This window comes from Cervus canadensis, chromosome 20 (assembly GCF_019320065.1).
Source record: "Cervus canadensis isolate Bull #8, Minnesota chromosome 20, ASM1932006v1, whole genome shotgun sequence".
NCBI lineage: Eukaryota > Metazoa > Chordata > Mammalia > Artiodactyla > Cervidae > Cervus > Cervus canadensis.
In genome coordinates, this window is record NC_057405.1 from 55,948,806 (window position 1) to 55,972,281 (window position 23,476).

The window sequence follows — 23,476 nt, forward strand, 5'->3', positions numbered from 1 at the left end:
CCCAGTAGATATTGGGCAATACTTTAAAAACTTGTCGGCTTTTTTGTGTGTGTTTTTGTTGATACTTCATTAACACTTTTCATTCTTTAAACAAAACCACATATTGCTTTACATGATAACTAAGCTAAAAATTAAGACTATTCCATGAAGAGTACTTTAGTGTCTGATTACAGCTCATGTCCTAAATTAAAAGTTGCAAAGGATATAATAAGATATAGTGATTGTAAGTTCAGTTCAGTCGCTCAGTCGTGTCCTACTCTTTGCGACCCCATGGACTGCAGCATGCCAGGCTTCTCTGTCCATCACCACCTCCCAGAGCCTACTCACACTCATGTCCATCACATCAGTGATGCCATCCAACCATCTCATCCTCTGTCGTCCCCTTCTCCTTCAGCCTTCAATCTTTCCCAGCATCAGGGTCTTTTCCAATGAGTTGGTTCTTGACATCAGGTGGCCAAAGTTAGGTAGAGTCCATGTTAAACTACTCTAAAAAGCATATACTGTAAAACGTGTGATTCAAATGTTTGTTTTGGTGTAGAACAGTTATGTACATTGAAGATTCAGTCATCCAGACAAAGATTTAAATGAATACTATGTCCAACACAGTGGTGAGATGAAAATATGCACAAAGCTAAGGGCCTGCCCTGAAGGAGTGAGAAATCTGATAAAGGACATAAAGCAGCATGACAGGGCTCTGGAAAAACAATAAGAAATAACACTTGTTAAGTTCAGTCTACACACAACACACTGTTCTAAGTGTTTTATTCAAATTACCTTCTTTGATACACTCAAACCTATGAGGCACAGAGAGGTAACCTAACTGTCTGGGGTCACACAGCAAATAAATGACAGAATAAGGAATTAAACTGAGGCCACCAGCATGATATATTTCTTCCCCTACTTGATCACTTAATGCAGGATCTCAGAAAGTTACTTCACCTTTTTGACTCTGTTTTCTTATTGGTGACTCTGTTATTTCTGCCTCACAGTTTCCATTAGCCCTCAAAATTAGGTACCCTAACATAACATAAGATGTACCAAACTGCTTCACAGTAGCTGACAGGGGTTTAAAGGTTTTACAGTCAAATAACCGGGAAACAATATCTCTTCTTAAAGATTCATGATGGATGCCATACATACCTAACAATTTTTGAGATTTCTGAAATGAAGAAATCTTTTAAACTCTGTTTAACCTGGCAAAACCAAATTTATTTGACCACAGGACCTTTTGTCTCACTGACCACCTAGTAAAACCTTCACCCTAAATGAAACACAAACTGGGAAATGCTGGTAGAAAATGGCATGAGATCAAAGGACCTAATGGGTCTAAACCCAACTCAGCCAACTGCTAACCTGCTGCTTTGGGGAAAGACTCCTTAATCTCTCCAGGTCTCTGTTTTCCCTCTCAGCAACCACCTAGACTATTTCAATAACTCCCTGGCTGGTCCTCTTTACCTCTTGAACCTCAACTCTCTGTGTTATCTTCTCAACCGATTACATTCTAGAACACAGATATAGTAATGTGACCCCCTCACTTAAAGACCTTTATAATATCTATAAACAAGAATAAATATGTACAGAATGCTTACTATGCAATGCATTACTCTATTCACTCATTAATTCTTAAAACCATTCTCTGAAAGGTAAGAGCTGAAATCTGAGGCACAGCTAGTAATTAAGGTAGCCTGCTTCCAGATTCCAAGGCTATTCTATGCCTCTTGGATGGCTCCCCACTGTTTCTCCAGGATAGAGCTCTGATCCCTTAGGACCTTCACAATCCAACTTCAACCTTCCTTTTCTAGACCATCTCCTCATCAGTGGTCTGCAATATGTTAGTTTGCTGGGGCTATGAGGGACAAACCTGTTCTATGCCCCTCTCCTTGACTTGAAAATGACCATCTTCATATTCACAGGGTGTTCTGCCTGTATATGCACATTTGTGCCCAAGTTTCCCCCTTTTTAAAATAAGGTCATTGAATTATGGCTCATTCTAATGACCTCATTTTAACTGGATTATTTCAATAAAGACCCCATCTCCAAACAAGGGCACACTGTGAGGAATGAGGGGTTAGGCTTCAATGTATGAATTTGGGGGCAGGGACAGAATTCAACCCATAACACTTACATGCATAATGCCCCGGTCTCTATTATGTAAATTCATGCATTCACATAACAAGTTACTTACCGAGTGCCCATTACAGTGTCAGCACAGTGCAGGACCTGCTCTGTACTTCCAGACCACATGTTTGGTGAGTCTGTTCCTCACTTTCTTTACCTTCAACACAACCACTTTTACCAAACCCCTTGCCTACCTGCTTTCCTCTGATAACCTCCTAGTTACCTTCAGAATCCACTTATAAGTTCCCTCTTTGTAAAAGTTCATATGCTCTCTTTTACTGAAATTGTCTCCTTTCCTCCTCCCAACCATTCAATTCCTCTACAGAATTCTACTTATACTTTACTTACAGCATCTATGGCATTGCATTACAGTTGTCTGTAAACTTGTATGTGCCCTAGTTTGATGCTAATAAGGTCACTGAGGATAAATATATTCACTATTCAGCTTCTATCTCCCTGTACCTGCCTGGAACATCACATCAAATTCAAATTCAATTCAGTCGCTCAGTCGTGTCCGACTCTTTGCGACCCCATGAATCGCAGCACGCCAGGCCTCCCTGTCCATCACAAACTCCTGGAGTTTACTCAAACTCATGTCCATTGAGTCGGTGATGCCATCCAGCCATCTCATCCTCTGTCGTCCCCTTCTCCTCCTGCCCCCAATCCTTCCCAGCATCAGGGTCTTTTCCAATGAGTCAACTCTTCGCATGAGGTGGCCAAAGTATTGGAGTTTCAGCTTCAGCATTAGTCCGTCCAATGAACACCCAGGACTGATCTCCTTTAGGATGGACTGTTGGATCTCCTTGCAGTCCAAGGGACTCTCAAGAGTCTTCTCCAACACCACAATTCAAAAGCATCAATTCTTCGGTGCTCAGCTTTCTTCACAGTCCAACTCTCACATCCATACATGACCACTGGAAAAACCATAGCCTTGACCAGATGGACCTTTGTTGGCAAGGTAATGTCTCTGCTTTTTAATATGCTATCTAGGTTGGTCATAACTTTCCTTCCAAGGAGTAAGTGTCTTTTAATTTCATGGCTGCAGTCACTATCCGCAGTGATTTTGGAGCCCCCAAAAATAAAGTCTGACACTGTTTCCACTGTCTCCCCATCTATTTCCCACGTCACATAGTGACTGCTTAATAAGAATCCATTTAATGAGTGATCAAAGCAGGTGTGCAATTTAACAAGACCCAGAAAAAAAAATGAAGACGAACTATCGAGAGACAGGGAGACCTGATAGACAGCTACTGCTAATATCTAAACATGAAGTAACAAAGGCCTGGAACAGGAGAGAGGAAAGTGGACTGAAAGAGAAAAAGACCTGGAGAAACTTGTGAGTTGGTGGTTTACTGGTCACGAAAGGTAAAAGAGTGGGAGTAATCAAGAACCACCAAATTCACAGGGATAACCGGGTGACAGAAAGCAGAAAAATATTAATTACTATGGCACTATTGGTGGCTCAGATGGTAAAGACTCTGCCTGCAATGTGGGAGGACTGGGATTGATCCTTGGGTCAGAAAGACCTCCTGGAGAAGGATCTGGCAACCCACTTCAGTATTCTTGCCTGGAGAATCCCATGGACAGACGAGCATGGCAGGCTACAATCCATGGGGTGGCAAAGGGTCTAACATGACTGAGCGACTGATAGACACATGGCCCTACTATTAACAGATAAACCACTTAAACAGTTTAAGTGGTTGAACAAATAGGTTTTTCTTCTCATACATCAAGACTATATAGATATTCCTGATGAACAAGTGGCTCTCCTTCTAGGGGTGTAGACACCTTTCATCTTGAATAGGTTATCTACCAAGATCATCTGCTTAAGGTGTACTGCAAATGTGCGATTTTTATGGTCAGGAAATAGTAAATTTCACTTATATTCTATTGGCTAGATCTCATTTATATAGCCCAGCCAACTGCAAAGGAAGGCTGAGAATACATGTAGTCTAGCTGAATACTCAGGAAGAAAAGAAAATGTTTGGCAAACTTGTTTCAGTCTCTTCTAACATAGATAACAAGAGGTGGTAGGAAATTTCAGGGAATGAAGGTAGAGTGAAAATTTGTGGTCTGTTTATAATCACTAGTTGGATGAGAAATATTTGAGTTGGTTCTTCCTAAAGCAACAGAGAAAACTGAATCATTATTCACAAAATTCACATGCATTTCTTAATGTAATAATCATGTTACATTAGGGAAGTCTCTACTTTGTAATACTATATATTATATATTATAGTTCTCTATCTTCTATACACAAAAATATCCTATCATTAATAGAATAGGCTGTAAACTTATTTTCTCAGTTGTGGTTAGGGATGCTTGCAAATTTAAAAATAACCTTTTTGCCCGATCACCTTTGTAACCAATTTTTAAAGTCAGGGTTGGTGGAATAAACTTAAAGCCCATGGTCTTGCTAGCAAAAGGTCATGGCAGATGTTTACAGTGCATTTTTATAAATGTGATTCACTTACCTATTTTTCAAAATGTTATTACATTCTAGCCAAAAATTTGCCTCTTCTGGCCATTATGTGATAAGTTCATGAGACACATCCACAAGATATATCCAGCAGTTGTAGCCTTAGGCCAAAAAAAAAGAGGTCACCTAACTCACTTTTGTTCCCTTAGGTAATTTACTCAGGTCCCATTAACTGACATCAAAGTCAAGTTTATGAGAGAAAAACACCAACAATGTAAATCCCAGTAGTTTGGAAGTGAATTAAAAAGCTACCAAATCAGCACTTTCCTCAAATGTTAAATAATTCATTGTGACATTATAGATACAAGCCTCCAGCAAAAGTTACACTTGAACAATTAAGAAAGTAGAAGCCAAACAAATGACTTTAGGGATAGAGAAACAAATGAATGGTTTCTCGTAGTACTATGCCAAATTACATTTTCACATTAACAAGTCTGTAGAACACCCAAGCATCACCAGTGACTTACTAGATAAAGTCTGATTACAGAAACACAGCCTGGAACCACATACCATCTCCTAAATGTAACTGTGGATTCTATACACTTGGGTATGAAACCCTTTTATACCATTTGGGGAATTTTTACATTTGTAATGTACTAGCTACTCTTTTGCAAAGTTCTTTTATAATATTCATATTACAACATCCATCAACCAAATACATTATGCTCCTATGAAGAATCAGAAGGTAATGTAGCTGTTTCTTAGAGGCTAGATTAGAGATTGGAAACACAAGGTCACAACATAGTGCACTGTACATAAGGGTAACAGCATCTGCATAGTAGAAAGAAATACACTTCAGACATTTTATACCTAGAAAATTTTAGACAAGTTTTAGTATCAGTTTTTGTTCCCTTTTCTATAAAATGGGAATGATTCATTTATGCAGCAAACATTTAATGAACACTTATTAGGTCTCAAAGACTTCCAAGTATTATTTTAAGATTAGTGATAGTAAACCAGCAGATATTCATTAGAGATATGTTGTTGTTGTTCAGTCGCTCAGTCATGTCCAACTCTTCATGATCCCCTGGACTGCACACGCTAGGCCTCCCTGTCCCTCACCACCTCCCAGAGTTTGCCCAAGTTCACGTCCATTGCATCGATGATGCCATCCAGCCATATCATCCTCTGTCTCCCTCTTCTCCTTCTGTCTTCAATCTTTCCCAGCCAGCATCAGGGTCTTTTCCAATGAGTAGGCTGTAGGCATCAGGTGACCAAAGTATTGGAGCTTCAACTTCCAATGAAGCATCAGTCCTTCCAATGAATATTCAGGGTTGATTTCCTTTAGGATTGACTGGTTTCATCTACTTGCTATCCAAAAGTGAAAGTTGCTCAGTCATGTCCGACTCTTTGCGACCCCATGGACTATACAGTCCATGGAATTCTCCAGGCCAGAACACTGGAAGTGGGTAGACTTTCCCTTCTCGAAGTGGGTAGCCTTTCCCTTCTCTAGGGGATCTTCCCAACCCAGAGATCGAATCCAGGTCTCCCGCATTGCAGGCAGGTCCTTTACCAGCTGAGGCACAAGGGAAGCTCAAGAATACTGGAGTGGGTAGCCTACCCTTTCTCCAGAGGATCTTCCTGTCCCAGGAATCAAACCAAGGTCTCCTGCATTACAGGTGGATTGCTGTCCAAGGGACTCTCAAAAGTCTTCTCCAACACCACAGTTCAAAAGCATCAATTCTTTGGCGCTTTGCCTTCTTTGCATATTCAGCTCACAACTGTATGTGACTGAAAAGACCACAGCCTTGACTATAACCGACCTTTGTCGGCAAAGTATTGCCTTTGCTTTTCATCACACTGTCTAGGTTTGTCATAGCTTTCCTGCCAAGAAGAAATCATCTTCTAATTTCAAGGCTGCAGTCACCATCCACAGTGATTCTGGAGCCCAAGAAAATAAAGTCTGTCACTGCTTCCACTTTTTCCTCTTCTATTTGCCATGAAGTGATGGGACCCGATATCATGATCTTTTTTTGAATGCAGAGTTTTAAGCCACCTTTTTCACTCTGCCCTTTCACTTTCATCAAGAGTCTCTTTAGTTCCTCTTCGCTTTCTGCCATAAGGGTAGTGTCATCTGCACATCTGAGGTTATTGATATTTCTCCCTGCAAGTGTGATTCCAGTTTGGGATTCACCCAGGCCAGCATTTCTCATCATGTACTCTGCATAGAAGTGAAATAAGCAGGGTGACAATATACAGCCTTAATGTACTCCTTTCCCAATTTTGAACCAGTCCATTGTTTCATGTCCAAGTTCTAACTGTTGCTTCTTGACCTGCATACAGGTTTCACAGGGGACAGTGAAGGTGGTCTTGTATTCCCATCTCTTTAAAAATTTTCCAACTTGTTGTGATCTACACAAAGGCTTTAGCATAGACAATGAAGCAGAAGTAGATGTTTTTCTGGAATTCCCTTGCTTTCTCTATGGTCCAATAGATATTGGCAATTTGATCTCTGGTTCCTCTGTCTTTTCTAAATCCAGTTTGTACATCTGGAAGTTCTCAGTTCATGTACTGTTGAAGCCTCACTTGAAGGATTTTAAGCGCTACCTTGCTAGCATGTGAAATGAGCACAACTGCGTGATAGTGATGTGTGATAGTGATGTGGATTGATTTTTAAAGTAAATCAATAAGATCTATTAACCATAAGTCTAAGCTTCAAGAAATAGTTCTTTTTGTGAAGAAAATTTCCTCATCACCATGTTTTTGGGTGCTTTTAGTTTCATGTGCCAAAGTCCACCTGCAGACTATTACTTCTATAGAGGTTTTCCACACAGTGCCAAGTACACTTCTAAGATTAAGCAAAGTTATTGCTGATATATTACTAAAAAACTTTTTTAAATCACAATTTAAAAATCACAACTGAAATTTTAAAGTTTTATATGCAGCAAAATAACTAATATATACTCATAAATTTATTTTTTAATCTAAATGTGAGATGTAAAAGTTTCTTATTTCAGTTACTTTAATAAAAACCTCTTCACCATAAAAATAAGCAAAATAAAGTTAATGATACAGCACTGAAGTAGACATCTCCTAAAATGATAGTTGCATCATTATATATACAGTTAAGTTATCCTATTGAGTAGGTTTAAAAACCATGAATCCTGGACTAAATGATACAGAGTTCTCTACAGAAATAAAATGATATCATGATGGGGCAGAAGGGTAGCATTCAATAAAAAAATTTAAATGCCCAAGGTAGAAAGGAAAGTATTAGACAAAAACACAAGGGAAAATTTACCAAAGTTCCATACAAAGTAGCTAAGACTATTAGATTTGTTAAGAACAGTAAAAACCCATATTTTAACCTTACAAAATATTTTAATCTATCTCTGAATCAGAGAATGACAAAGAACTAAACAGTGATTTCTACTGACTACTGTATGAAAACACAATTTAGAGAGCAATCTCAAAATTTCTTCTTACCATGAATAGATCCCACTGACCATGTCATACTTTTGACACGAAGCATTCACACTGTTGGGCCCAGCTGCCTTAGAAATAAGTAACACCACCAAGCCCCTCAACTGAAGGTTATTCTGGCTGTCGTGTACAAGACCCCTGCCAACAAGAAAAGAAAGAGAATCACAAAATAAGTTGGATCAAGTAAGAGAACTGCTGCAAATACACCCATGCTTCCAAAATCAGACAACGGGACCCGCTGAAAAGAAATAGGATTGTGGAAGAAAGAGTTAACAGGAGGAAGCAGTGACTGCAGGCAACATCTAGAGAAACCCTGAGCTAGTTTTGAAAGTGATAATCTCAAAACTGTGAGGCCTAATGATTTGGCTTCCTCCTCTTTCTGGGTTTTCCCATGCAATCTTAACCATGTGGTCTGATAACCAGAGGAACCCATAGTGTTAAACTGTTTTGTGGTAGTTGACTGCAGGTGAAATATAAATTGTATGGCTTCAATGAAGTTGTATTATGTGGTGATGATGCTGGTAAGGGAATGGGTACAAAACGATTTCTGTCTTCACAGGTTGAAAATTGGAGAAGTAAAATGGAAATGAATGCCATGGGCAAATATTTTACCATTTCTTATTTTTTATGCAAAGAATAATCATTCTAAGCAACATTAAGCTTTAACATAGAATGTAATTTTTTTGTTATGAATATTCAATATTTATAATTTCTACTATAACTAAGGTCAGAAATACTTTCCGAGATTACATTTTTGTTTGTTTAAGTATCACAAAAGGTTGTCATATAAGAACTAAAGGGCAACATTAGAAAAAGAAAAAAAGACAGAAAATTATGTGTAACATATTATAATGGGCTCAGTCAGTAAAGAATCCGCCTGCAATGTGGGAGACCTGGACTCTATTCCTGGATTGGGAACATCCCCTGGAGGAGGGCATGGCAACCCACTCTAGTATTCTTACCTGGAAAATCCCCATGGACAGAGAAGCCTGGCGGGCTATAGTCCATGGAGTCACAAAGGACATGACTGAAAGACTAAACAACATATTATAATAAATTAACACTTACAACAATCTTCATGAGCACTAATTGAATAGGTTATACTAAAAAGTATACATAAATAACATACAAACAAAATTCCTGAATGTGGTAAAAATAGCAAAAAATTGTTATTAATTTTTATTGGAGTTTAGTTGATTTATAATTTAACTAATACAGTTGTATTAGTTAAGTTATACATCAAAGTGAATCAGTTATACACACACACACATTCTTTTTTAGATTCAAATCCCATATAGGTCATTACAGAATATTGAGAAGAATTCCCTGTGCTATCCAGTAGGTTCTTCTTAGTTTTCTAGTTTATATATGTAGTGTATATATGCCAATCCCAATCTCCCAATTTATCCCTCCTCCTCTTCCCCCTTTGGTAGCCATAAATTTGTCTTCTACATCTGTGACTTTATTTCTAAAAACAGGAAAATTTGTATTCTAATACTTCACTGACTTATTAAGACTTCCTTGGGTGACTTCTGAACAAAGAATTAATTTAAATTAAGTTAATATAGTCAAAATTAATGAGTTAGCCCATTACGTAAGAAAATTTTCTCCCCTCATGCTTCCAAGTAAATTTTTAAAAGGGCCCCTTACTCTTTCATTAGTTTCGAAATAAGACATCTTCAGGCTTACTGCAAAATGATAGTTACAGTTCTTTCTTTACTTATATTTTCTCCTTAATCTAGTAAGTGATCTTCAGTAGGTTAGAGAGGTTAACGATTTTTACAAAGAGGTTCTAATTTCCTAGAAAAAGGAAGTTAATTTAAGGTAATTAAGCTATACTATAGTAGAAACAAATAATCAACAGAAATATCCAAAGCTCTTTTTTATAATGTAACAATCTACTTAAAGTCTACAGACCTGAACTGTAGGGAGACTGGGAAGCATAGTATTTTGGAAGAAAATGTAAAATGGAGTGCTTTCCAAGTTTTTTGCTTTGAATTACAGATTTTAACTTAGGCTAATGTGTGTGGGTGCTCAGTCCATCTCTTTGCAACCCTATGGACTGTGGTCTGCCAGGTTTCTGTCAATGGTATTTTCCATGCAATAATACTGGAGTGGGTTGCCAGAGCATCTTTCCGACCAGGGATTGAACCTATATCTCCTGCATTGGCAGGTGGATTCTTTACCACTGAGCCACCTGGGAAGCCCAACATAGGCTACTAGATCCTTAAACATGTTTTACCTGAGGTATATAATAATAATATTAAAGAGAAGCTGTGAATTGGCTCCTAATTATAGAAAGGGAAAAGAGGAAGGTGAGGCTGTGTATGTGTGTGTGTGTTTGGGGGGTTGAGCCTGTTTAGGAATGAAAAGCTATGGTCTAGTCAATGCTATGGTTTTTCCAGTAGTCATGTATGGATGTGAGAGTTGGACTATAAAGAAAGCTGAGTGCCGAAGAATTGATGCTTCTGAACTGTGGTGCTGGAGAAGACTCTTGAGAGTCCCTTGGACTGCAAGGAGATCAAACCAGTCAATCCTAAAGGAAATCAGTCCTGAATATTCATTGGAAGGACTGATGCTGAAGCTGAAGCTCCAATACTTTGGCCACCTGATGCAAAGAACTAACTCATTGGGAAAGACCCTGATGCTGGGAAAGATTGAAGGCAGGAGGAGAGAGGGACGACAGAGGATGAGATGGTTGGATGGCATCAGCGACTCAATGGACATGAGTCTGAGCAAGCTCTGGGAGTTGGTGATGGACAGGAAGGCCTGGTGTGCTGCAGTCCATGGGGTCGCAAAGAGTAGGACACGACTGAGCAACTGAACTGAGGAATGAAAGATATGAGGGTAACACTTAACAACTTAAAACTTAAGTTGTGAGTTTTGAGACAACGGGTCAGGCTGAAGAAATAGTCCTGGCAACAGTTCTGATAACACACCTTCCACAAACTTCTCAGAGAGGAGACCTTTCACAGAGGACACATACATCACCACCATCATCAAAATACAATAGCAGCAGCAGCAACAACACATCTGTACATAGAACCTCACAATATATGCCAGGAACTGTTCTAAGTATTTTACTATATATTAATCAAATTAACTCACAACAACTCTATGAGGAAGGTACCACAATTATTTTGATTTTAGAGACAAACAGAATGAGGCACACAGAGAGATCAAGCAACTTGCCCAAGATACCAAGGACAGCAAGCCTTAGAACCCTGATAGGGTCAGGATTTGAATCCAGGCCCCCTGGCTCTAGAGTCTATATACATGTTTATCCATTATGCTATAGTGACTCTCCATCTGCTTCATTTCATTCATACACCAGCTATTTATTGAGTCACTAGAATACTGACTGCTTTAGAACCAGGTCTGAAAAATCCTTCTGCCATTTATTAGTTGTATGACTCAGACTATCACTTTTTCTGTAAAATGAGGTTAAACGACACCTGTTTCCTGTAGTCACTGTGTGGAAGAGACAACATGAGTAAAGCATATGCCCCTGTGGAAGCACATGGGAGGCGATAAGGCAGTCAGAAGACTACATTCTCTCTCCTTATTACTTTTTTGCCATGTATTTTTCTTAATTCTTATATCTTTACAACCCCTTGGACTACAGCCTGCCAGGCCCCTCTGTCTATGGAATTCTCCAGGGAAGAATACTGGAGTGGGTAGCCATTCCCTTCTCCAGGGGATCTTCCTGACCAGGGACTGAACCAGAGTCTCCTGCACTGCAGGCAGATTCTTCACTTTTTGAGCCACCGATAATTTCCTATATTGTTTCTTCTTCTACTCCCCAAAATAACAAAAGTTAAGGAGTTCTTCCTTCTATGAGCCTGAAACATCATATATGGCTGAAACACATTCCACTTTCAGAAAGCACTACTGAAAAGGTCAGGAAAAGAGACTCTAGCGGACCAGCTGACAGAAATCAAGAGAGCAGTCAGAAAAGCATACCTTCTAAGCATCAATTTCACACAAGACAATAGTTGATAATCCAAAGAACAGGTTAACAGTTTGAGTAAAGTAAATGTTTCCAAAACACTACTTCTTTAAATTCACTTCATTAACAGCCTTTAAAAAAAAAATAAGTAATAAGATAATTTGATAATATCCACTATTCAAAATTTAGCTCACAACAAAAATAAGAAATTTAGCTCCTGAGCATAAAAAAGTCCCTAGCATTCTAAATTTGCAGAGATAATGTTTCATATAATCCAGGTCATATTTTCACCTTGAACACTACAATTTATTCTGAGTGCCTCTCTAGGAGAAATACCAACAAGCTGGAGCATATCCAGAAGATCGTGAAATCATTTACTGCCACACGCTTGGCTGACCAAAAAAAAAAAAAAAGAATGCTAGCTTGGAGAATAGTAAAGATGGTGTTCTCAAATTTACGCAGCCAAAAATGTAGTAAATGCTTACTATAAGTCAGGCACAGTGCTAGACAGACAGTGGAGGACATAATGACATACACTGGTGTGTTGTGATCTCCCTTCGTGTGGATTATACAGTCTGGATTTACAATAATAATAAAATGTGGCATGAGCTACTTTGGGATATGAACAAGGGCAACCAACATAAATGGGGTGAAGGAGTGGTGAGAGAGACCTCCCTGAGACCTAAAGAATGAGAGGGAAGGAGTCAGGATCTGAAGCAAGGAGGGGAAGTGAAAAAAGAGTGTTTTAGAGACAACATGTGTGAAGGTTTAGAGGAGAGAGAGAAGGACACAACTGTCCCCAGAACTAACAGCACAGAACACAGTGTGTGTGAAGGGGAAGGTTGGGAGAACTAAAGCTAGAGGAGTACGTGATGACTGTCTGCTCATCTGAAAGGGTACCATATGGACAGAAGACAGGCTTGGTAAGTATTACTTTAGAGACCGACACCAATAGATAGAAAATATAGCTGGTGAATTGTGGCTTCACATGAAGAAATTAAAGAACAGAGGAGCCTCTACTGATGCTGAGTCCCTTGTGGATAAAGATCTTCAAGAAGCTGCACAGCCCCTGACATAACACCTCAAAGGGAAGCCTGCATTACCTGACATCTGAGTTTTTCCCTTACTCTGTGGTTCTTTATGATTTCACTTTACTACATGTAATTGTCGAATACTCTTCCCTGGGGCTCAGATAGTAAAGAACCTGCCTGTAATACGGGAGGCCTGGGTTGGATCCCTGGGTTGGGAAGATCCCCTGGAGGAGGGCATAGTAACCCACTCCAGTATTCTTGCCTGGAGAATTCCCATGGACAGAGGAATCTGGCGGGCTACAGTCCATGGGGTTGCAAAGAGACAGACATGACTGGGTGACTAAGGAGTTTACTTTTCTTTAACTGCAATATGTATAATAAGTATAAAAATTGGGAGAAATCATTAACATCATCAAAAGTGTCATAAATGAAAGCAATATTTAGTCCCTTGTAATCTATATCATTAAAATTCTATACAATTATTTTCCTTTTGCTTAAATATATATATATATATTTAAACCTTCATCATTCATTAAACTAATATAGACCAAATACCTTCCATACATTAAGCACAGATGCCACGGTGAGCAAAACCAGGCAAAGAGCTTGTGAAGCTCACAAGCTGATGTTAGAGACCGGTAATAATGAAAGAATCACAAATAAATGTAAAATTACAATGCTAATAATGCCACAGAGTAAAAAGAGATGATACTCTGAGAGCTTACAACTGGGAACTAGCCTAGCCAGGAAAGTCAGAGGCTTCCTGAGGAAATGATGACTGAGTTGACATCCAAAGGAAGAAAGATGTAAAAGAGGAGTGTGGGAAGAGAAGAGGTAAGGGGAGTGTCTTCAGAGCAAAAGAATGAGCACATGCAAAGCTGAGAACACTGAACAAATGAGGCTAGACATAAACAGGGACTCGACCACACAGGTCAAACAGGCTGTAATTAGACATTAGCTCTTTATCCAAAGAGCAATGTGAAACCACTGCAGTAACTTAAGCATCTGGTCCTGTAATCAGATATTTTTAAAAATATACAAAAAATGTCTTCCTTCATCAGTGTGGAAAAGTGACTTGTGGGTATGTTGGCAGTGGGGGAACAACGTGGATATGAGGAGATCAGTTGGGATGCTTTTGCGGTAGTCAATGAGAAATACGGAGGTAGTAGCTTGGTGGACAAACTAGAGATGTATCAAATCTAAAACAGTATTTCGATCAATTTAAACATATGTCAGATACTATGTAGTCCTGGGAAATTAGCTACTATAGACATATCACTAATTTTAAATAACATCATTTTGAAAAGTCTGTAAGGTGAATTTTGGGGGGAGGAATTTGGCCTTCTTCAAAATTCTGCTGTAGAACTACAACAGATCAATAATTAACACTAATATCCTAATAGCTTTACAATTTCATGGAAATAAGGATCTTACAGGTGAACTTTGTGCAACACAATCGTATGGCCTTCTCACATCATTGTTTCTGTGGTTAACTGCAGTTCCTACTGCATCATCCTATCTTTCCGTAACTATTAACTATTTTAAATCCTCAAATGACAGCTATGGAACCTCTCCATACCCTCTCAAATTCCACTGTTTCAACACATATATGTACTATGAGGAATACAAGAAATGAGGTCTAATAAAAGAGCTGTTAATGATGTGTTTCAAAAATGGTTAAATTGAAAAAAAAAGTGGTTAAATTAAATAACAAAAGAACAGATAACAAAGACAGTAGAGTATCAATAAGCTATCCATACACAAAGGAAGAAAGAAAACGGCTTCTTGTTAGAGGGCTCCTCACAGTGGAGACAGACTTCAGACTGAGCCTTAAAGATGGTCAAATTTTCCTGAGCAGAGTATAGAGCGAAGAGAGGGATGGAGTTATTGAAATGGAAAGAATGGTACTTTGGGAGAAAGGAGTGGGTTAGAATGATAGCAGGTAAAAGAATGGGAAGCAGGTTCAGGACCAATGGGGCTAATCATCTGGGCAATGTGTGGAGGTGAACAAGCCCAGGAGACAGCCTAAAGAGTGAGGTGCCTTGAGAGGTTCAGACTCAGGACTTTATTCTGCAGGCAATCTGAAGGCATGGATGGTTTGTCAGCAAGGGACTAATGTGATTAGGGCTAAAGACTAAAACTGCTACTTGGGGCCTAATACTGTCACTCTGGCAATAGTGTGTTGTTGGGTGCAGGGGAAAGGAGAGGGAAGATTAGTTAGGAGGAGCTTCTTCCAGTGTTCCAGGTGGGAGATAATGAGGGCCTAAATTAGGGTAGGAGCAGCAGGGAAGGTTTTCAAGAAAACCTGAATGATGGCAGCAGCATGGCGGGGGGTCAGGTTAGTCTGGCCAACCCTCTGCAAGAACGAGACATCAGGAGGGGACCAGGGAGCAAATACAGGGCTGAATTTAAGATTCACACGTGTCTGCTGGAGGTGATGATGCTAGCATTAGCAAGGACTGGAAAGAAAAGGAGTGTTAATGGGGAATTAATGAGTTCACTTTTGGACATGTTAACTTTGAATGCAAGAAGGACTTCCAGATGGAGATGCCCAGCAGGCACCTGGAAATGCTGTGGATAAAGATTTGGGAAGCATCTTCATAGAGGTGATAGCTAAAGCAGTAGGAACTGATGGATGAGTTTTGGGAGCGGGAGAGAAAGAAGAAGAAAGAGGAAGGGGAAAGGGGAAAGGAAGACATGAGAAGAGAAAAAGAATTTTAGAGAATTCCTATATATGTAAGGAACTGAGGAAGGATGAGTGTGAGCCACAGGAAGGAACAGAGCATGTCCACAGATAAAAAGGGTCTCCACAGACACCCAGAAGGAAAAGTGAACATAAACGCACAATGGAAGCAGAGAACGATGACTGTGCAGTGTACAGAACCTGGGATGAGGCAGCTGCCTCTTCCATGGGCTTTTTATTATAAACTTCTAGCCTGGCACTTAATGCACTGAATAATAAAAATGTCATTGAATGACACAGTTACAACATACTATAAACATGCTATAATGCCAGGCATATGCTAATTTATATATGTACATTCTTATTCTCACAAAAACCATGTAAAAGAACTAGCAATATCATTTTACAGATGAGGAAAATTAGCAAGCAGGCTTAGAAAAGCTAAACAATAACTAGTCAATTAGTAATTTAAGTGCCAAGATTTAGATATAATTTTCAGTCGTGCTATTTGATTACTGTATTTGTTCTAAGGTACTCCTCACAAGGCTGTGAGAATCTTAAGGGCCCTCAGGCTTAGTCATCTTTGGATGCTCTGCACCCAGCAGAGTAACTGATACAGAATAAGTCTCAAAAAATGCAAGATGAGAGAGCAAATAACTCCTAAGAAGTACAGCAGCAGACACCATCTTACCATCTTACCCAAATAGACCTACTAGTAGTCTCAACCTTACTCATCTCTCCTATTATCCATTTGCTACACTGAACCAGGGGGCTTCCCAGGTGGTGCTAGTAGTAAAGAACCTGCTTGCCAATGCAGGAGACATGGGTTCGATCCCTGGGTTGAGAAGATTCCCTGGAGGAGGGCATGGCAACCCAGTCCAGTATTCTTGCCTGGAGAATCCCACGGACAGAGGAGCCACAGGGTCACAAAGATTCGGACACAAGTGGAGGAACTTAGCACGCACGCACACACACACCCTGAACCTTGAGTTCAGTGTCTTGAGTCCCTCTTCCTAAATCCTAGTGGATTCTTTAAAAGTGACAGCCACACTGGAGAAGAGGACCAATGCACTACCACATGACATGCTGCGAGTTTAATGCAATGTTGAAAAGTTACTGTATGTAAGAATCACGCCGTATCAAAGGACCTCTCTCTTAAGCTTTAAGCAGACAGAACTCAATATACTGGAGTGTTTAAGAGCTTTGTCTCTTCATTTAGGAGAACTTACTGAATTCACCACTGCAGCAGTGCCTGTGAGAGGCTACACTCACTTTGAACAGAAGGTAGGGGTAGTTCCAGATGGCGAGCTGAGGTAGGATGGCAGAACCGGAGGAGAGAAAACCAAAGATTTATGTTCAAGAGTTCAGAATTCTAACTTATGCCAGTGACTCAAATCACAATCTTTTGGGAAACTGATAATCAAATATTAAGGGAACAACTTATCAACAATAAGGGATCATCACCCTGAGTTAGTTTGTGCACGCATGTTCAGTCGCTAAGTCTCGACCCTTTTCTGACCCCATGGTAGCCCACCAGGGTCTTCTGTCCATGGGATTACCTGGGCAAGAATACTGGAGTGAGCTGCCATTTCTTTCTCCAGGGGATCTTCCTGACCCAGGGATCAAACCTACATCTCCTGCTTGGCAAGCAGATTATTTATCGCTGAGCTACTGGGAAAGCCCTGTTAGCTCAAAGCCTCTCAAAGTAAAACTGAATGGGAAAAATCAGAACTTCCCAGACCCCCACAAGTGGAAAAATTCCTTCCAGTGCTAAAATCTAGAGGTATAGAGTTTGTTTCACTATTTGACTACCTCACTTTAATATACCTAGTTTTAATAAATCAATCCAGAAAATGTAAACATAAAAGATGGGTGTCAAATCTAATATACATGAGGGAGATTGGTTACAAAGGTTTCTAATAACACTTGTGACTGTGACCCCTAGTCAAAAAAATTTTTAAGTTTATATACAGATAACTGAAGCAAAAGAACTGACTAGAAGATGTACATTTTTTTGGCAAAAGAATCACAGGAATACCCTGATCTTCTCTATTATTCTTTTTTTTTTTAATGTTGACTATAGCCTGCTAAATTGCCTTTGTGACGTACTAATGAGTTTTAACCTGCAGTTTTTTGAAAAAGTGTTTTAAGTCATGTATACATGACTTAATATGTGATATATGTGATATATTAAGTTAAAAGAACTAGAAGTAAATGTAAAATTAAATAGAATAGAATTACCATTATTTAAAAATAAAATCTGTGCAAACACTAGAATAAATTTAGTGTTGCAACAAAGCACTAAACAAATTTTAATGATATGGGAAAATACTTAAAATGTTAAAGAAAAGATAAAGTTATAAAACTATAAATATAACATGATCCCAATTATGTTCAATATATGCACATATATATATAATAAACAAGGCCATGAACTAAGAATAAATATGATAAAACATCAACATTTTATTTTAATTCAAGTATAGTTGATTACAATGCTGTGTTAGTTTCTGGTAGATAGCAAATTTATATATATATACTCTTTTTCATATTCTTTTTCATTATGGTTTGCTATAGGATATTAAACATAGTTTCCTGCGCTGTAAGTAGGACTTTGTTGTTTATATATTTTATATGCAGTAGTTTGTATCTGCTAATCCCAAACTCCTAATTTATCCTTCTCCAACCCCTTTCCCATTTGGTAACCATGTTTGTTTTCTAAAACAGTAACATTTAAAATCTGAGTGTCACTATATTGGTATTTAATACACAAAGTGTCCATGTATTTTTCAGTGTGTTTAAAATATTTTGTTTAAAAAATGAAGAGAAATAATAGGAAGAAAATGCCTCTAAATGGTGACAAGTGTTAATCAATGGATTTTCAGATTAAGGGTGATTTACATATTTTCCAAATTGCATAAGAGCACAGATCTCTTTGTAAGTCTGGAGAAAAAGATAACTATTTTTAAAATATCAGAATATTAAAAAGGCAAATGGCTTACTATATTATAGCTATAATTCTCACTTGAAGAAAAAATTTAACTCAACTTTAATGAACCCCAAAGTTCTATCTAGATGTCTTTTGGGTTCTTGCATTTCACTTTTAATTTCTCTAAGGTTTAGATATAAGGCCAAAGTTTAAATGGTATCAAAGTGATGTTAAATATATATATAATATATATATGATTAGTAATTCAGTGACAGTAATATTACTAAGTTGTAAAAGAAAAACATTAGCACTCATGAAAATTGTCTTAAAGCACTCTAATTTGAAGGAGACTAAAAATAGTCTGCATGTCACAGATTTTTATACAAAATTAGCAGACAAGCTGGAGGTTAATATCCATTGACAAAATGACCCAAATTGTATTATTCCTGCCATATCTATTCTGAGACTAAAATGCTCTAGACTTGAAACAACATTAGGGCCTGAGGTGACCAGTCTTTAGAGTCTGGGAGCTATAGCAGCCAGTGACATGGCTCGAGGGCCACAGGCACATCCCACCCGCATTAAATCCCCAAGGGACAGCAGGGCCAAGGAACTGCCTCAACAAAGCTCTCGCAAAGCGGCAATTAGATTTGATGGGCATGTGGCAGAAGGCAGGCAATGGAAAGAAAGGAAGAGAGAAGAGAAAGCAGAACAGGTATTGGGCATAGGAGTTGTTGAACAGAGGGGAAATCAAACAGAGCTTTTTAGAAATCATTAACGAATGAACACCAGTACTTTAACAAAATATGACTGAAATAAAAAACAAATAAAATAACGCTAACAATCAAGTTTGCAGCAAGATATAAGCTGGCCGCCTTAGAATTAAACTATCACTAGGGGGAGAAAAAAAATCAACAAAGATTTCTGAACTCAAATGATAACTGAAGATTTATTTTAAAATACTAACGTAGTAAAACAGGTCATTAAAAAATATTTCAGTCACACTGAAAACTCCATTAAAATGATCTCACACAAGTTTTACACACAGACCCCTTTTGTTCACATTAGAAAAAAACCAATTTAGTGTTGAAGCAAAGGCGTAGAAAAACCAAGTGCTGGAATATAGGCATCATTACACTATTCTGACAAATGAGACTCACACCACCACTCAAGCAGTGACACTGGCTAAAAGCTGACCTGCTGAGAATCACACCTCCCGCTATCAGAGTCCGCCTGTGTAGGGAATTAATCAACCAAACGTGAAGAAGTGTTCCCTTAGTGCTCAGTGCTTTTCTCAACTTGAAGTCCTGATTTCAACAGACTCTGACACTCAAATCCAGGGGAACTGCTGTCAGACTAATTCTCTACAATTTGGCAGGGGGGCGGGGGGCAGTGGTGGTTACTTGGGTAGAAGTACATTTTTATCAAAAAGAATATCTCAATGTAAGTAATAAGTATTTGTTTAATACTTGGTGGCTCAGTCCTACTAGCTAATGAAGGTGGTTCAGTTGTGGAAAATTTAGACTATTTGCCGTAGGACAAGTTGGAAAAGACAAAGAGAGAAGGTCATTCAATTGGCTTTACACAACATACTATTAAGAGGCTAAAGCCAATGTAGAAGCTACAACAGGAGATGGACGAATCCAGTAAATATAAGCAAATTGAAAACAATTATAAAACACGTTATAGGTAAACTGAAAGTGGGAATCAAAGGCAAACTGAAGTGGGAATGGGGCGGGGACAGAAACCATCACAGGTTTTAGCTGGAGAAATCACTCTTTAAAAAAATGAACAGAAAAAAAATTAAAACCTAAAACTGTATTATAGCAATATGATGGTTCAGAAATCAAGTGCAATTTTTTTTGGTTTTGCTTTTTATTTTTTTAATTATTTTTTTATTGAAGGATAACTGCTTTACAGAATTTTGTTGTTTTCTGTCAAACCTCAACACAAGTGCAAAATTTTTAGGAAAAACTCATTTATTTTTCAAAAATCAACACTGAAATCAAGGTACAGGAGACCAAAACATGGGAGAATTAGAAGTGACAGGGGCAGGACATACACTGCTTGTGTTCATCTTCCACAGAAAAACTTTCACCATGAAAGACTGCATGTTTGGTTTCCCAAGTTAAAATCTATTAGCTCTGAAAATTCCAAATATTGCTACCCAAATAACAATAAGGCCTTATAAATATTTAAAATAGCCACCAAAAGAGGTAGTAAAGGACAATCATTACCATAATAGTGGCATGTCTCAAATTATAGGTGTCAATAGGGAAACATGATTCGATTTCTTAAAGTTTCATTTACATGGTATTAATTAATAGATGGCACCTACTGAACCAAGAGAGAGAGACACTTGGAATAAATTACACACATGTTACTCTAGCCAATTTAATCCTCAAAGAATGTAACACTTGCTCCACTCTAGCAGGTCAAAAGGTTCTGGGAAGACATCCCTCATTTACCAGATGGCCAGCAAGTGACCGAGAGGCAGACTGTCTCATCCACCCTGGTATATCCTCAAGTCTTAATGGTGCCAGCTTATCTAACCTGACAACAATCCTGGGAGGTGGTAGTTTTCCTCATTTTATTGATGAAGATATTAAGGTTCAAAGAGCAAGTTTATTTTTTACATATCAATGATTAACACTGATAAACTACATATTTGTATTCATTTATTTATTGTCTTCCTTGACTATAACACAAGCATATTACAGCACATTTACTTGTCCACAGTTGTATCTCCAGTGCTTAGAATCCTGCCTGGCACACACAGACATTCAATAAATACTTGTGGATGAATTAATAAGGTACTCTGCCCAAAATTATATAGCCAATAAATGAAGGACCTGGGGTTCAATTCAGATGTCTGCTTCCAAAGCCAGCCTACAGAAATAGTGATCATAGCAATAACACACAGAGTAAAAATGGGCAATAGCTTGAATTAGAGCTCAGAAAGGACCTTACAGGTAAAAGACGTGAAAAAAATTTTAAAGTTGATTTCTCGTAAGCACTTCCCTGAAACTTCTCTTGATTACTGGCTGGTGCACTTATAGCTAGACAAGAATTTGGGTGCTGCCTTCTGCTTACATGCAAGTTCAACAAGACTCCCAAGTAGAACAGAGCAGAGGATGTGCGGTCCATTAAACACAGAGCCATGGGAAGCCTTGAATAGCCCCCATTCACAGGAGGCTGAGAAAAGTTGGCACTGCAGTGAAAATACAGTCCAGGTTAAAACCCACAACTAAAAAACAACAACAAAAACCCACACAGACTGCAGGAGCAGCCAGGGTCTACACCACAGCCAAGGAGTCTCACGCTGAAAGTAGGATCTGCACAGGCCTGCTTGTGGCATGTGGCTCTGTACCCTTCTGGTGGCTACAACAGTCAATCTGAAATGCCCCACAAAATTATAACTTTTAGGGAAGGAGGAGATCACAGTTTTCATCATTCTTTACTGAATACCTTGGTTCCTTTCCTTGAAATTGGGCAAAATATACATTCCTCCATTGAAATATTTCACTGAGGACTACTTAGTTAAAAAAATAATTTATATACTTCTATGTTTTAATTTCCAGGAATATATTAAGTAAGACAGGAAATTTATGTCTGAAGACTTTTTGTTCCCATTTTAATTTTATTTTAATTCATACTACAATAAAGGTAAAAGAAACTAAACACTGCTCATTGATACACTAGGGACCCAATCTTGCAACTTTGTCCTAGAAAGGAAAAATCAATAGGCTCAATGTTAATATCTGTTGCAAAAACTATCCTTACACTTTAAATATATAAAAATGTATATTTATATGTATGCTTATATGTATGTATTTATTTACTTATTTCCTCACTTAAACCTCATACAAGGTTTTAAGGTACTATTCTTGATCCTGATTTTATGGATAAAGAAACTGAGGCACAAAGAAGTTAAGTAACAAGTAGGGCCATAAGTAAGTGGTGGGGGCCATTGTCACAAACACAAATTTTGTTTTAATGATGGCTTTAAAAAAGATACTGATGCTAGTGTGAAATTAAAGGGGCAAGAAATGTTTTTTACTACATTAAGATTAAAAATAACCTTGATGAAAGTAATGGGACAAAGGAAATTACTCTTCCCACAGTGTAAATACAGTTCCAAACCCTATGGATTTGAGGACAATGACAAAAGTATGAAAACTCTGCCTCTGAGCACATGTGTCAAAAATCTAACAAATTTCAAAGACATATAACAGACACTTTGGTCCCCAAATGCAGATGATGATTTCCCTTGGTATAAAGTTCTAGTGGGGTTATGTTAATAAGAACTGGGTTATCTGCATCACCTGATACCAAAAGTTCCCCCCTTTCTCCAAAAGTAGCCAGATAAATGCTAAATTCTGAGATCAGGTGAAGCCTGTGGCCAATATATTTCATGACTGTTTTGTTCATGCACAGGTAAAAACCAGAAACTTATCAATAGGCTATTTAGGCCTATCAAAATGCTGGACTGTTTGGATGTGTTTCTCACCTTCAAATATTGTGTATTTAAATCAAGGCCTGGTGAATGGTTCTAACTGCTGCATATTATTCAAGAGCTGAAAAGTACTTCAACCTAGACATAAAAAGCAGAGACATTACTTCGCCAACAAAAGTCCATCTGGCCAAAGCTATGGTTTTTCCAGTAGTCATGTATGAATGTGAGAGTTGGACTAAAAACAAAGCTGAGTGCCGATGAACTGATGCTTTTGAACTGTGGTGTTGGAGAAGACTCTTGAGAGTCCCTTGAGCCATAAGGAGATCAAACCAGTCAATCCTAAAGGAAATCAATCCTGAATATTCATTGGAAGGACTGATGCTGAAGCTGAAACACCACTACTTTCGC

At 38.4% G+C, this 23,476-nt stretch overlaps 1 protein-coding gene across 5 annotated transcripts in view; it reads right to left on the reverse strand.

Annotated features, from left to right (window-relative positions):
- Positions 1 to 23,476, reverse strand: part of PDSS2 (decaprenyl diphosphate synthase subunit 2) — a 273,431-nt gene that overhangs the window by 156,227 nt on the left and 93,728 nt on the right. For all 5 annotated transcript variants that reach the window (XM_043439220.1, XM_043439217.1, XM_043439216.1 and 2 more), the window contains one exon: positions 8,024 to 8,158. In XM_043439220.1, the coding sequence (XP_043295155.1) occupies positions 8,024 to 8,158 (135 nt within the window). The remainder of the gene's footprint in view (positions 1 to 8,023; positions 8,159 to 23,476) is intronic.